The sequence below is a fragment of the Cygnus olor genome, chromosome 7 (genome assembly GCF_009769625.2).
Source record: "Cygnus olor isolate bCygOlo1 chromosome 7, bCygOlo1.pri.v2, whole genome shotgun sequence".
NCBI classification, from domain to species: Eukaryota; Metazoa; Chordata; class Aves; order Anseriformes; family Anatidae; genus Cygnus; species Cygnus olor.
Genome location: NC_049175.1, coordinates 15703972 through 15720215, shown reverse-complemented (window position 1 = coordinate 15720215; position 16244 = coordinate 15703972). Strand labels below are relative to the sequence as shown.

The window sequence follows — 16244 nt, the reverse complement described above, 5'->3', positions numbered from 1 at the left end:
TCATCTGCAGCAATTGTAGAACAAATGTATTCAGTCTTTCTAGAAGTTGTGTTACTTGCACCAATTTCAAGGCCAGACGTGTAAGTGTAATTAATGCAAGTGTGAGTGAATGTCGTTCTCCATTTCCCTTTCTTTTTTTTCCTCTAATATTCTTTAAGCTAAGCAAAATGTGCAGGAAATTGCTTCAGGAAAGCTACCCTTGACTTACCAATTACGTTTATAATAGGTAAATACTGAGTTTCTAGAGAAGTAAATACACCTTTTCTGAACTTATTTTCTGCCTCTTCTTTTCCATTCCATGTGATCGGTATTACATGTAAAGAAATAGTTTATCCTCCAAATAGTAATTCTTTTCCGATGGGAAAGAGAAATTTTATCTCGATGCAACAGTTTGCAGATACATAATGAATATGCTACTGTATCACTCGGTGCCTTGGCCTGTATCACAAAAGCATTTCACAGCTGTATGGAGTCCAGGCACACGCTAACAGTTCTCACTTTTCAAAGGAGACTTCCTTTACTACCGCCTCATCCAAAGTGTTGTATTTTCTCCAAGAGGCTGATACACCATCCAGTCACCAGGTGATCACAGTGCTCAGACATCACCAGGCACTTCCGACACCCAATAATCCACGTGGCATCCTCGAATGCCCCAGCGAGATGGTTTTGTTCATGATCTGAAACTCAGCTTGCAACTTGCTTACCAGGATGGGAATAGATTTTAAAGTAGTGGAAGAAAATAACCACCTTGCACAATAACCACATGGACACTTTTGCACAGCTGTTTTTCCCTATTTTGGCATCCTCTGTTTAACATGTTGAGCTCCCTGTGAAAACGTTAGCTTCCAGAGCCAGCAGGAAAAGCTGCTCTGCAGTTCCTACTGACAGCAAGCAATTCCCCACAGTGCCCTCACAAGGTGTATGGATGGTCATCAAGTACACAGTAGCAAACATAGTACAATAGCAAAAATAGTACAAAATACTTCCATAGCGTGGGATATAGCCAACAAAAAGCCACATCTTCTTGCCAGCCTAAGCAGCTCCTCCACAGGTGCAGCTAGTTCAATTCTGTGTTTCGTGGTCAAAGGAAAAATCTAACAAGGTTTGGAACAGGAAGTGATAAAGCATTGTGGTGTTTGTCGATTGATTTAAAAACATGACGTTTATTGCCATTTGCTGTAAAATTCAATTTTCTTATGCAGACTTGAACCATGAAGCCACTAACCAGGCGGAAAACGCTGGTTAGGGATCTGTTTTTCCTCATCGTGTGCTATTAAGCAGCTTTGTAGGATGGCCTGGAGGTCACTCTTCAGGTGGGTTTTGGACTGTACTTTTGCAGACAGGTCATATAAAACAGGCATAAATAGTAGAAATATCGTTGAGCACCCATATCACAATAAAAGACTTAGAGGAGCAGGGGGAGACTACAGGTGAGTAGAATTTCAGTTGTGAAAGCCTCTCTGTTCCATATAGAGCCTTATGCCATTAATCACAGTACATAGGTGGGGTTTCTGTGCGTTTTTTTTTTTTTTAAACTGATCAGTGTTACAGGCATTAAGTGTTGCAGTGTTGATCACCAGTCAGCTGTTTGTTTCACAGGAGGATTTATAGTAGAGCTGGAGCTTCTTCTGCAATTAATCACCATTTTTTCACAAAATATGTTTAAAGGATCAGGCAGCAGAGAAAACCCTGGTCACCCTCTCTCTGTCCTAGGAGTGACCAATCAAGGTATTCACCCACGATGAACAAGAAGGGGTGTTCATTCACACTTCTGCCTGGGTGGGTCTGAATGCAGATTTTCCCTTTCCAGTCAGTTGCACAATAAAGTATTCAGTGCAGGTAGAGCAATTGCTGCTCAGTGTTTGGAATAAGAGACAGCTGGAGGAAGTCCCCAGGACTGGATCATCAGACTTGTGGGAAACACAACTTGGAAGGAAAGGTTAAATAAGGTGTTAGTGTACAAAAGGTGAAGTTCCTTGTCTATGTGGGTGGTGGTTATGGAGAGAAGTAGAATAAACTGCTTCATGTGGATTGCAGGTAAGATGAAGTGCCCTGTGCTGAGAGATATGAGCATTAGATACCAAAATGTTTTTTCTAGCTGTAGCAATTGTTATGATCTAGAATGGATTACATGGATGTTTTGAAGCCTTCATTACCTAAGGTTTTTAAGGACTGGGGAGAAAAGAACTTGTCAGAGAAAGTCTGCGTTTATGTAGTCCTGTTTTTTTTTAAGACTTGTGCACAGGGTAAATGATTTCATGATGAGATAGAGCCTTGTTTGCTATGACTTCTTCCATTGTAAATAATGAATACATCTGAATTGAAATGCTAAATTATCTGGTTTGCGTGTTTTCAGATTTCAGTTTCACAAAATAGTAGAAAACAGAATCTAACTGTTCTTACCTGTACTGCTGCAAAATCTTCAAAGATTTCTTTCTTTGGTTCCTTCTGCTCCTGTTTGTCTTCCCAGTGTATGTTTTCCAACTCGCAGCAATTTGCTGCTCAGATGCTTTCCACAAAGCTCTCCCTTTAGAGTTGAGGCTCCATTTTCATGTGAGTGCAGTTACCTGCATGGAAATAGTCTCCAAAATATTGATCTTCATATGCAAATCTTCATAGGACAGGCAAGTAAGGATCTATTTTAAGACTCTGTTTAATCTTGTTATGGAGGGGATGTGTGTGTGTGTGTGTTTACATATATTTGAACTGGAGAATCAAGCCAAGTGTTCAGTACTGTTACACACTTGAGTGTGTTTTCAAATCTTGTTTTTATCATTGTTATCATCAGTTCTGTTTGCAGAAATTTATAACACTTTTTTTAACAGGTCGATGAATGTTTTCCCTGTGCTTTTTCAAAAGACATTTGTTCAGTACAGGTGGTCTTTCTGTTTTTGTTTATTTGTTTTGGGGGTAGGCAGCTCTATTTGTTTATTTATTTATTTATTTATTTATTTAGGTATTGAAGTGATGGGCAGTCTTGTAAGACTTCTTATGATGAAACCCCAGTACAATTTGGCTGTACTGCTACCTCTAGCTGTTGAGAAGGATACTACATCTGTGATGTGCCTTAGTTGGAGCTTGTTGTGTCAACAAGTTGACTTTCTCTATTGCTGTTTTTAAGTTATAAGCGTTTCTCCTAGGCAATTTTACTTGTTTATTTAATATCACAAGTTTTCAATAATAAAATTTCAATTCATTCAGAGGTTACCTGCTGTTCCCATGTTTCTCATGTGCTTGGGCTATAATGAATGTGTTCTGCTACCCTCCTATGGGTTGCACAGACTCACAGGACATAATTTGCAAAACAATAAATAAAAATACTGCAGTGAATTGTCCACCCTTTCAGGAGTGTTGTGGTGCAGCCACAGCAGAACTTGCCTAGGTGTCTGGGAGAGTTACCTTCTCCCACTAGTTAATTCCTCTTGTCGGAACGCAAGTGTTGGTGTCATGAGCTTTCATCTTATGCTCAGGCCCAGACAACATATAACTCCTTTTTGTTTGTTTTGTGTTCATGTTGCATTGTGGAGCCAGGTATTTCCATTGAAAAGGAGTGCTTCCTAAGAAGAAAAAAGCTGAGAGCCAGAACAATCACAGTTTTCTGCACGTAGCTGGCTGGTTCTGTCCTGTTACTAATTTACATGTTCAGTTAAAGTTGCATTTTTTTTTTAAAGAAATAGAAGGTTTAGAAGTCCTTCTTAATTCCATTACAGAGTAGCATATATTTAAGTTAATAAAAGCAAATTCTGCTTAAACTGTGCTCACAAATTAAGTTCACTGGGCACTTCATGTAACAGGAAAGCTTGGCCTCAAGCACAATACTATTTGCTAGCATGCCCTCTGCGAGGTCTTCAGTCCTCCCTTTGTTTTTTTTTGGCTGGGTTTTTTCCGGGTGCACTACCAGTCATCAAATTGTGTATTCAGAAACTGTTCCAGGCTCCTGAAACTTAAGTGGTCTAATTGCCCCACAGTCAAATGACAGGACCTGTTCTCCAGCAAGTTCTGGGTTGCAAAAAACCTAGTGGGTTTGGGGTTTTAGCTCTACAAATCATGGCAAATAACTTGCATGTGATCAAAAATAACGTGAAAACTTGCATGAAAGGCAAAATCTGATTTATTTAGGGTTATATTTGCCTCTCTGCAGGAAACTCCCCCCAGCAGCCAGCTCCCTCCTAGCTTTGCACCTGATCATCAGCGTTCCTGAAACTAGAGCAACACACTGGGGATCTAAATTTAATATTAGCAGCATAAGATTATGTTTATGCCTTGTAATGGAGCATGATAAAGCAAATCCTGAGCGAGCTGTTCTTGGAAACAGGCTCAAAAGAGCTGTATCAGCTCGGTGGTATGTTTGAGCTAATAGCTCATGTAGATGCATTGCTAATTAGGCTGCCGATGACAAGCGTTTTTAATTAAAGCAGGTACAGCACTGCCTTCCTGCCTCTGAAACATACATTGTGCTCATGTGTTTTGTTTGGCATCACATGGGAATGCTGGTGAACATCAAGCTTCTATGAAAAACGGCAAATGAGAGAGCAAGGTGTCGCAGAGTAGCTGAGGCTGGCAGGGACCTCTGGGTCGAGACTGTAAGGTCGTGGAGGTGCACCCTGACCTCAGATAAGGTCAGGGTACTTGCAGGAGATTTGGAGACAGCTTCATATCCCTCATCTTCCCCCAGACAGAATTAAAATTCTGTGGACTATAGGTGCACCACTCCCATCTTGACCAGCAAGTCCGTGCATGTGTGGGAGATCTTTGGCAAGGGAAATACTACCAAAAAAAAAAAAGTGGAAAAGTTGGCATTTTGGCAAAAGAAAACAAACAAGCCTTGGATGTAAAACTCTCCCATGAGGTCTTTGATAATTATAACAGCTGTTCGATTCCGGTTTGTTACAATTCCCTTACCCTTACCCTGCGTTTATGTCTGTATGTAGTTTCACTCAATCTTTTATGTATCGTTGGTTAGAAATGATCTCTTGTTGTTGTTTGTTTGTTTTTTGTATTTCTGGTGTAATGGAGCTCAAGCAGGAAAATTTAGTACAGTCATATATGTGACTGAACAGGTTTGCAGCACAGATTAATTCCAGTAAATCCTTAATTTATTCATAGTTGATTACTAGATTTACAAGTGGTTCTCCAGATGTTTACTGCAAGTGGTCTCCCATTGTAATAAGTGAACACTTTAAAATACCTCTTGGCTGGAAGGCAAAGATTGGTTTGCCATTATATATGCTGGTTTTCTGGTCAACACTTGTTCAGCCCCAAGTGATGAGGGCTAAATATGTGTGAAAGTTATGTAAGAACTACAGCTGGGTTTAAGAAATACACAGCAGTATCCATTAATGGAAGTTTCTCTTGTATTGCAGCGTTCCCACATTCCAGAGCCTTCCTGAGGAGATACTTAGTAAGCTTGCAGATGTCCTTGAAGAGGTAAGTGCTTTTAATTTTGAGAGCTAATGAGTTCAGAGTTTGTGAGCCTTCTGGTAGCAATATCAAGGCTCTTTTCCGAAAGAACAGCTTCACAATTTTGCTCCCAATTATGGTTGACTGCTCCAGCATGTCAGGACGATGAGAAGAGTTGTGTGAAAAATGAATCCATTTCTGAACAGGGCTTACATATCTTTAATTGGATTTCTGTCCAACTGGGGATCGAAGAAGTAGTTCCTGTGTTGTGCAGAGGGGAAACCTTCTGTCCTGGGTCAGTGGTGTAGAAGGGGGTACGTGGAAATGGCAGTTCCTTTCAAATGTAACGGGGAACTTATGTTAGAGGGCCATATCATGCCCTAAAGTAGATGTTATGGAAAAGCTACTCTCAGGGGAATTACAGCAGAGATGGGTAAATATAAAATATGTCAAGATATTTGATTGTCCACAGTTGTGCCTTGCCTACCTGGCTGTAACTATTATTTCATTAGTTTCAGGCTTTTAATTAAAAAAAAAAAAAAAAGCCAAACAAAAAAACCTTGCCCTGTAAGCAAGTGTGTAAAATGGATACAAAATATGAGTTGCGTTGCAGGCAGTTTGTCCGCATAGTTTATTCACGTGGTGTTATATTCTGCACCTGAAGAATTGCATGTTATTAAATACTACAGAAACTGTTAAAGCCTTTCAAAATGTAGCCCTTTGTGATTTAACTGCAGGAAATTTGTGTACAGAAGTATTTTATTTCATTCCTTGTTAGTTTTTGTTTTGTTTTGTTTTTTTTTGTTTTTCTTATTAAAATACATGCCTTGCCATCAAGAGACAGTCCTAATAACTGCTTATAAGAAAATGTTTCTCTGTAGTAAGTACCGCCTCTGCCACTGATTTTAAGAAATGAAGCTGCTGACGTTTAAGTTGATTTTCAGAGCATTGATATGACTTTGTTATTTCTTTGACTACTTTGTATACAGATAAATTCACACGTCTGTCATGCAGAGTAATTGCATATTCATAGATAAGCTTTATTTCCTTTACTGCCAGAGAAGTCTTCAGATTTAGAGAGCTGTATTAACTCAGTATGCTATGAATTAAATTTGCCTGTCTCCAAACCACATGCCTAACCAGAAACAGGTAGTTTAATTTGCCTGCATCAAGTAACCAACATAAAGCGCCTTGTCAAGAGTTAAGAAAAAGCTTCAAGGGAGAATGGACGTTGGGGGGGGGAGGCAGATCAGAACAAATATCAATGAAGAAATTAGGCATGAAAGCAGTAATCATCTGTAGGTTGTCTTAACACCACTCTTGTTGATTTTAAACTTGCAATGCTACCAAGGTAATTGTCTGCAATCTTCTTTTCCTTGTGTTTTTTGAGAGAACTAGTATCAAAAAGAAGCTAAAGTCAAGAAGTGACTAGAAAAATGGAGAAGAGGCAAGCTGTATAGTGATAAAATCATGCTACTACAATGCTACGAGAGCATAGCTTTGCTACTTTTGTAGGGTCTTTATTTCTTACCAGCAGCTGCAGGAGGACAGCTAAACTTAGGGTGGCTGCTACAACTACACTGTAAGATCATTCCCACTCTGTACTGGGTGACTGCTGGATATGGCTCCCAAAACAAATTAATTCCAGTTTCTGACTTGGATTTGTCCTCGTTACTCTGTGTTTTTTCTTTGATTTAACATCATATTTTACATAAACTATAAAATCACCGTACTGTCACAATGTGCATCTTGTTTAGCAGTACCCAACATATTGAAACTAGGCAGCAATAACTTTATTTTATCCTTTGTGTTGCTGGTTGAATAAAAGTGACTCATTTGGCACAGTTTGAGGCAGGGAAAAATCTTTCTTAATGTCAAAATTTCATGCAGTTTTTCTTTTGATACACTTCTGTGAATAATGCAATACTTCTGTCCTACATTCTTTAAATAATTTCTAAAAAGTGTTAACTAAAACCCAGAAGCGCAAAAAAAAAAAAAAATAAGCTGTTTTAATTGGCCATTATCAAAATCAAACCAGGGAATGGCATTAAAAAGATGGTAGGAAAAAAGGTCAATATTTGATAACATAATTTCATTTCTGGAATTGATGGAAATACTAAAACAAGTTTCTTCGCAAAGATAACTTGAATGAGAATTAACAGAACACTAGGGAATTTCCTTTTCTCTTGCAGTGGGTTCTAACTTGTGGATGATCACTCACATCGCTGTGATTGCTCGTGATTTATACTGTGTGAGATTCAAAGCAGGTTTATGGAGCTCAACTTCAGCAGATCCAAACCCAAGCTACCCATATTTTGTGTGGTTTTTTTGTTTGTTTTTGTTTTTATTCATGTGAAATAGGCTTCTAAGGCCATAATTGACCGTACTTCCAGGCCTTGTTCTGGGGCTGGCAGTTTCTCTGGATCCAGATGGCCACAGTTGGCATGCGTCTGACCGTGGCTTTAGGTTACACCTACAGCCCTGAGGAGGATCTGGGTGTCACAACTAGACCCTGGCACACTGCTGCGAGTGCCCAAAGCCTGCCTCTGTCTCCTTCCATTCCACTCTTCATTATATTAATATCCCTTCACATGACACTGATGCTTGTTAATGGTCAGCTATATGTTACATAATTAACAATTCTCAAAATATCCTGTAACCACTGCAGTGTGTTTCACTGTGGAAAGCAGAGCTGCTCTTTCAGTGCAGAGGTTGATTTAGTTTGGTTTTAATGCCATCTCTGTTGGAACAGCTCTGCCTGGCCTGTGATTTTATTGCGTAGTTTATCCTTGTGCTTGCCAAACATAATGCACGAGTCAACGACTAATATATTTTTGCAGCTCAAGACTGGATACTTATTTTATTAGGGCTGTGGTAGTCTTAAGGAGGTGGTTTATGCAATCACTCTGTCTTCTGCCTTTAGGACAGTCCCCTCAAATCACTTGTAATTGCTTGCCTAAAACAAGTTTGATGCGTGGGAGGAAGCATTAGTGATGCAAAGTTCCTAGGAGATTGATCCAAATTACTGGGTAGGTAGAGAAGAAAGATATAAGTTACTGGGGTGTTGAGTCAACACAAGTGCGCTTGTTTGGGGTCAGCTCAGCCTCTAACTGAGCTACTGGCAGGGGAAGCTGTTTGGGAGAAGTGAGGAAGCAAGGGTTAATAGTGTTCGTACTGTGCAGGGCATGAAGGACACGAATTTGTCAGTAATTCTGCATGAGAAACAACTTTTTTGGAAGGGCTTAACTGTCTTTGCTGTTTACCAGGATGTGAGAGGTAACATGTAGCCCTAGTGTACAGGAAAAGTTTAATACTGATGCTTTTAGTATTATCCCCTATGTTTTCCTTACGTTTCTTCCTTAGTGCCTCCTTTTTCATATTTTAGTTCTGTTGAAAAAAAAACTTTGTGACCTATCTCCAGTGCCTTAACCATCATTCCCTGGGTTGCTCCTTCATATTAAAATAAATAAAAAAATCTGTTCCTCCATAACATTTTCCTCTGGTATCGCATACTCACAGCCCTGCTACCTAACAACGTTGAACTGATGGCAAAGTAGTTTCACTGTTCATTTTGTAAGGAAAATTGTCATGTTTGTTTAAATATTGGTGTATTAGTGTAGTTAGAAAAGAACAGTTGCTTCGATGCAGCTTGTGCATTACCCATGAGTGCTGTGTTTCTCAGATGTATAAATACCTGAATCAGTTGCATAAATATCCTTGCCCTGGTTGAACACAAGTCACCTTTGGAATACAGTTTTTAAAAGTGCCTTCTTGCACATTATTCAGAAGTTTCGTGAATAAAAACTATAGTTTTATTGGATGGTAGAGGGAAACTTGTTTGCAAATTGAAATATTTATGGTAGGTGATTAAATCTGTTATAAATCCAAAATCTCTTTGAACAGGCAAAAGCCTCATCTTTATTTCCTCACTTTTTGAAGGCTTTGAAACAATTTATGGTTCTTTTCTGAATAGAGACATACTGATTCTTCTTGGAGTTCAGAGGAAGTCTTTATTTCATCAGGCACTGATGAATATGTATCAGTTATATACTGGGGAGAAAATGAACATATTTTTGTAAGTAAACAGTTCCTTCCTAAGAATATGTTGCCTTAGCATTCTGCAGGCAGCCTATAACAGAAAGGAGTAAGTTAACAATTTTAGGAAACTAAAATGTGTTCAAACAGCCATAGAATGAACTTAATGCGAGTGAGCTGCTGTGTTGGGTCCTGTCCTGTCCCCCAGCCTTCGAACTCCAAGGCGCTGTGGAGATGTAGCTGCCTGGGTGTGTTTTGTGGGAAATGTGGGAGGAGAGGGAAGAGCTCCTTCCCCATCTTCAGGTGTCATACCTCTCACCTCTTTTTCTAGTGGGAGCAGAGAAACTCCTACCTGTAAGGACAAGGCATTTGAAAAAGCCCTGTGTGTCACGGCACTGATACTGTTACGTGGACGGTATGCATCCAGTGCTGTACCCAGTGGTTATTTGGAAGGTACCAAAGTTGCTTTTATATTTATTTACAGATTAGCTCCATTCATTAAATAAAATTCTTAAGAATGGAGGGCTGTGAGTCTGTAAGAAGTGGATCAGAATGCAAGGAACTATTGCACTATCAGCGCGAGAGAGAAAAGTTAATTTATGATTTTAGAGAAGAGGGGGAAAGAAGAAAGCACCAAATCCCAGAACACCCAGACTCTGGTATAATCTCGTGGTACGTTATTCCTCGTGGTAAACGTATAGGCTCTCTGCAAAGTGGACGGAGAGTGGATACTGAGAAAAGGGAACTTGCCGGCAGGGAGAAGGACAGCTGACCTGGAGAAGGTGTCTGTGACATGTCGGGCTGGGGGAAGAAAAGTTGGTCCGGTGTCTTTGTTCCCATTAGGCCAAGGATAAGGATGAGCTCGAAGTGGGCATGGGCAGTCAGAAAATCTGGGCTCTGCCATCTGCCTTGGGGCAAAAAAAATGTGAACCAACCTCAAGATGGAAATGAAATCTTTCTTGTAGCCTGTTTCCTCTTTCAAGTATATCCTCTGTGTCATTCAAATGTAAAGCTTATATCCTTGAAAGACTTGTATCTAAAATCAGTATTACAGCTAACAATACTTATAATTAAGGTTGCTTGACCGTGTCTCTTTTGAAACCGTTTCCAGTAGCTTATGATTTTGATGACTTATCCATTTGATCTAAAATTATTCATTGCAGCTGCCGGCCTGCAGGTGATTTTTCTAATTTTTTTCCTAAGTTAAACCACTAATCCTATTTCAAAGAGTGAGATTGCTTTGCCTGTATGTCAGGGATGGCCTTGTTATCTGCCTGAATATCTGTCTTGGCTCTGTTGAGTCACATATGGCTTTCAAGGTAGGGGAAAGGGCCAGGAGTGCATAGAGCCTGGAGAAATTATCTTATGACTTTAAAGTTTTGTAGTTAAAAACGCACATAAAGGGGCTGAAATAAGGTTTCACTGGTGTTTCTGACTGGAGCTTTCTTAATCCTGTGTACTTGATGTTCCTTTGCTGTTTCAGATTTAGCATGCTAATCCCCATCAGATGATTGGTATGAATCTGAGCGGGGTGATCAACAGAAAGCAACAAGTGCCGTTCTCATTTGGTTACCAAACTGCTGTGTTATTTTGGGTGTAATGTCATACCTAAACTACATAAAATTGATTTTTCCTATGTATTATGTATCTAGAGCAATAGATAACTATGCCATAGATAAAGTATTGCAGTAGTATGTACTCTGAAATATACCCAGCTTCCCCCAAGTCAAGGATGCCAACACTCCATTCACAAGGCTCGGGTTTTCTGTGCTGTTGCTGCCCAGTTTGGCTTACGAGTGTGTTATGGCCCTGGGACTGCGGTTCCCCGTGTCTCCCAGTGTGCATTTTGGAAACTTTCACTAGAAATGTTGATATTTCAGAATCTTAATTTGATGTGTTATGGAGTCCCAAGTGCCAGTAATGTACTTTCTCTAAACCAAGGAGGCTGTGATTTAGCTTCTCATTGATCCCGAAGCATGTATGGTCATGGACAAAAGAAGCTGCCAAACTATTTGAGCATTAGAAGCGTAGAGAAATGTATTAAATACCGCAGGCAGATTATGCTGAGCCTGAGCTCCGTGTTCCTGCAGCTCGCTGATTGCCTGCAGAGCACGTTTTGGGAGGGTGATCTGAAAGTGCTGAAAGCATGGATTGCAGCAACTGTCTTCAGCCATTTAATTAATGCCGCTGTAAATTTATTTGATGAGAATTCCTTGCCACTCTTTTTTTTTTCTTTTTCCCAATTAAAAGAATGAATGAACCGAGTAAAGCATGAATGATAAAAGAAAAACAAAATTTATTTCTGTAGCTAGTGGTGCTGGCTGCTTCCACTGCAGGGCCTGAAGAAAAGTGGTGATGTTGGAGAAAGTTTCAGTGCCTAGTTCAGCTTCAAAAGCTGGCTTGCTCAGACTTGCCATGTTTTGGTGGTCTCCACACTAAAGATGCCAACCATCCTTCTTTCTCCACTTTGTGAAATTAATACAGATCAGAAATTCTTATGATGCCTACATTTAATTAACGGAGGCTGTGTGCACTTCTTTTATGCAGAATCACATGGCAACAGTGAACAGAATAGGAGAAATACACAAAATTAATCAGTTTTCAATATGACTAGTACTTCTAATAAATAGGACTGAGAATTGTCCTCAGGTCAATGTAATCCTCGTCCATCCTGCAGGAGCCAGCAGTTTTCCAAATGGAGGGCATGACAGTAGGTTATGCCTAGGTAATCGGCAGCAGATAAATAGTGCTCTAATTTAAAGACACAAACTAGATTTAAGGGGAATTAGAAATAAACAAGGAAGAGTAAAAAGTTTCTGTTAGGAAAGATTTCTTTATCTTTTCTAATTAAAGCTCGCACTCTATTGAAGTGTATTTACCAAAAGAGTTATGGGATACAGTTGAAGCCCTGCTTGTGGGGGAAACAAAACAGATTCAGTCATGATTGATTCAAATTTCAGTTTCTGATACTAGATTTGTGTTTGTTAACTTTTCAAATGAGATTCAAGAACATGTAGCTTTGTTTGCACAACTGCTCCAGAAAACAAGCATTTTGAGTCTACTGAAAAAAAAATAAAAACTAGAAAATAAAATGTATTTGGCAAAAATTATGTGCAGGAGTACAACAAAATAGTCAGTTGCAATGTCCAGAGTAATGGAGTAGAATAGCATCTTTCTTTTATGTACGTGACAAACTTTTTCTGGCCTTTCAGCCTATGGAATATTTGCTCCTGAATAGGGCCTTTGACTGACACTTATGGAGCTGATGCCTAGCAGCATGTTTTGATCAGCAAAATGTGTGTATATTTAGTGTATGTACGCTGTATCTTCCTCTGCAAATTGTGGCTGTTTAAAGAACTAGAAACATTTTCTTTCAGCATTAAAAAAAAATAAAAATAGAGTGCTAATCTAACTGGAAAATAGATCATCTTTATTATCGCAGTACAAAATGCAGATGAATTACCTAAATATAATTTTTAAAGATACTAGGGAGAAACAGAAAAATAATCATGTTTTTCTCTATGTAATGACATGTCTGTACAGTAAAGCTTACTTTAAAAATTGTTAGAATACTTGCATTGAAATAAAAGGTTTCATTTTGATTAAAAAGCTTAAGCTTTTTTTTTTTTCTTCTGGTTTTCTGCAGTCTGTTGTGGGCACTGACCATTTAAAGGCAATTATAAATAAGCTCATGCTTAGTTATCACAGTGGAGGAAAGGAGTTGTTTAAATATTCCTGTCCCCACAGATATGTTGGGAACCTCATCATCCATGTGGATGTTATAATTACCATCCTGATTGCTGAGTTGTTCTGCAGCGGTAGAAATGAAGGAGGCGTTCCTTCATGCAGCAGTTGAGATTATCTGCAAAACCTAGAGTGATGCAGGTGGAGAAAAGTTCTGTGGGTTGAAGAAGAGACCTGGAGACTGCCAACTGGAGACCCTCTGTGCATAAGCAGTTAGGTGCTGAGACCATATGGGAGAAGTTCCTTAAATATTTGCCCTGCTTTTACTCTTCTCAAACCACAGACTTGTGGTTGCTGCTGGGGAGAGGATACTGAGCAAGGAAAATCCTTGAACTGATGCCACCTGGCCCCTTCCTGTATTTCCCAAACACAATTCAGAGAAACATCTCTGAAGGTCTGAGGGTGAGGCAGGGTAGTTTTATGGCCATGCCCTTTCCACCCAACCCAGTAAAACCCTCCAGCCTGAAAGTGGTCTCAGATCAAGACTGGTGAGGGCGAGTAACAAATGAGTTCTTAAAAACACTCAAAGCTTTATCAGCTGAATGGCTCAGTCTAACTAGAGCATAAGCTTTTATTTGTATTTAAGACTGCTCTTCCATGTGAAAGCAAATTGAAGCCATACAGAACAAGTTGTCTGTTAAAATAAAATTTTACAAACAAACTGAATAAGCCATTAATCTATCATCCTGATAAAAAAAACGCATGTGACTTATTTTGACGGTTTCCATGGCCACTCTTCCTAGTGGAAATGAAACCCAGAAGGGCTAAATGAGGTGACACTGATACAGGGCACTATTTTTTCTCTCCTTGTGCCAGATCTGCCACCTCAGGCACATCCCACTGCATTTCTCTTGTTTGGTGGGAATCGAATGGAAAGCTGCCTTTGGGCCAGATAGTGCTGATCCTGTGTTAACAAATATCAACCAAATAGTGTCTTGCATGAATAACAGGGATGGAAAATCGGAGGGGAGGGAGCAGCACGTGTCATGAAATGGAAACTCGTGTGAATACCCAAGATAAAGAGGACTAAATATTTATCTGGTTCATATGACTGTGGTTGAGGAAAATAGAGTACTGCTGGTTAAAATAAAGGTGCTGGGAAATTGTAATCGAGTCCCTGACTGATTGGCTCCTTTTTCTCAATTGTATTGCTTTTCTAGAAGTGTGTAACACTGTCAGCACCAGGAAACACTGGGGCCATCTATACCAACAGAGTACATGGACTTCTTTAGAAAAATAGCATCGAGGGTTGTAACTGGGCAAAACTTTCTGTGGTTATCTATGTAGGCTTTAGCATAAAGATAGTTTCATTCATAAACCCATGAGGAGATGCTAGCATCTCTGTCCTTTGCAAAATTTACATATTGTAATCATAATGAATGTAAAAATTCTGCATCCATAGGGCCAAGACTTTGAATGGGTTGTGTATTATGTACCTTGAAAGAAACAAAACACATCACCTATGCAAGAGCTTCTTAGCTTGGCACCCTGCAGACCTCAGCTTAGACTTGTCTGGACTTATCAGGCAAAATCCTGAGACTTTGATACAAACAGGAGGCTTTGTGCAGAGAAGCCTCTCTGAATGCCAGTTTTTCTAATTCAGCTTGTGTTAGTTGTGCTGTGATGTGACCTCTTACCATCAGTGAGAACTAGTGGTTTAAGTGTCACAGGCAAGCAGAGGATGGGACAGGACCTCCCTCTCCTTTCAGCTTCAGCAGGCTGAAGTGGGTGGCGTAATCATGGCCTCTGCTCGATGTGAAGTGCAGGGACTAAATGGCACCAATGGAAAAACTAAAATCACAGTCTGTGAAGAAACACTTCAGTTCCTGGGAGTGAATATTTCCTTGTACAACTAGGGTGATTCTTTAGTTCTGAAAGTAAGTAACTTCTCTCTGTATCTCCAAAATACATCACACTTTTTCTGTTTATTGTAGGAATGTTTTCTTTAGAAATAGCTTCATGTTTCCACCTTGGCAAGCCTTGGCAAAACGTGGTAAGGGCGATTTTTAAAATTCTCTACAGCTTGTACATCCCCCTCTGTTCACCGCTGAGGGCTCTCAGGTCTGCGCAGGTGGCAGGTCTGCCAGCGGGGCTGCAAGGGGGCTGCGAGCTCTCATGAGCATCAGCTCACCACCAGACATGGACGTGTTCAGGGCTCTGCCTCCAGCTTAGCGCGAGTACTCTCTTGTCCCTGAGGCACTCTGTTCCCTACCATGGTCTCAGCTAAATCCATCCCTAGCTATTAAAAAGTTAGCCACTTCCCTTGCAGTTTTGCAGACCCTTGTCATTTCTGTGGTTTCTGCTGCTGACCATGTGGGTCAGCATGGTGGTGGTCACCTTGCTCTTTCTCTGCAAAATGTCTGGTAACTACCATTGAAGCCCCATTTTCACCAATAAACCCCTATAGCAAACATGTGTGAGGCCACTTCACTGCTTTGGAAATGACTTCTGACCTGAAAATGCTCAGGACAAGTGTCTTTGTTTGCAGGCAGCCCTGCCTTGCATCTGCTCTACGTGTTTAACAGCTTCAGTTCTTCTCATGATGGGACCCCACGTACTCTGCTCTGGTGAGGCTGCACCTCGAGTACTGTGTTCAGCTTTGGGCTCCTCAGTATAAGAAGGCCATCAAGGCCCTGGAATGTGTCCAGAGAAGGGCTACGAAGCTGGTGCAGGGCCTGGCACACAAGTCCTGTGAGGAGCAGCTGAGGGAACTGGGGGTGTTTGGTCTGGAGAAGAGGAGGCTCAGGGGAGACCTCATTGCTCTCTGCAGCTACCTGAAAGGAAGCTGTGGAGAGCTGGGGGTCGGCCTCTTCTCACAGGTAACTAGTGATAGGACTAGAGGGAATGGCCTCAAGTTGCACCAGGGGAGGTTCAGGCTGGAAATGAGGAGACATTTCTTCTCAGAGAGAGTGATTAGGCATTGGGATGGGTTGCCCAGGGAGGTGGTGGAGTCACCGTCCCTGAGGGTGTTTAAGGAAAGGTTGGACATGGTGCTTAGGGACATGGTTTAGTGGGTGACATTGGTGGTAGGGGGATGGTTGGACCAGATGATCTTGGAGGTCTTT

The 16244-nt window shown here is 40.5% G+C and overlaps 1 protein-coding gene across 13 annotated transcripts in view; it reads left to right on the top strand.

The window, feature by feature from the left end:
- Positions 1-16244, top strand: part of PRKG1 (protein kinase cGMP-dependent 1) — a 466091-nt gene that overhangs the window by 292022 nt on the left and 157825 nt on the right. For all 13 annotated transcript variants that reach the window (XM_040562953.1, XM_040562952.1, XM_040562956.1 and 10 more), the window contains one exon: positions 5364-5427. In XM_040562953.1, coding sequence (XP_040418887.1) covers positions 5364-5427 — 64 coding nt within the window. The remainder of the gene's footprint in view (positions 1-5363; positions 5428-16244) is intronic.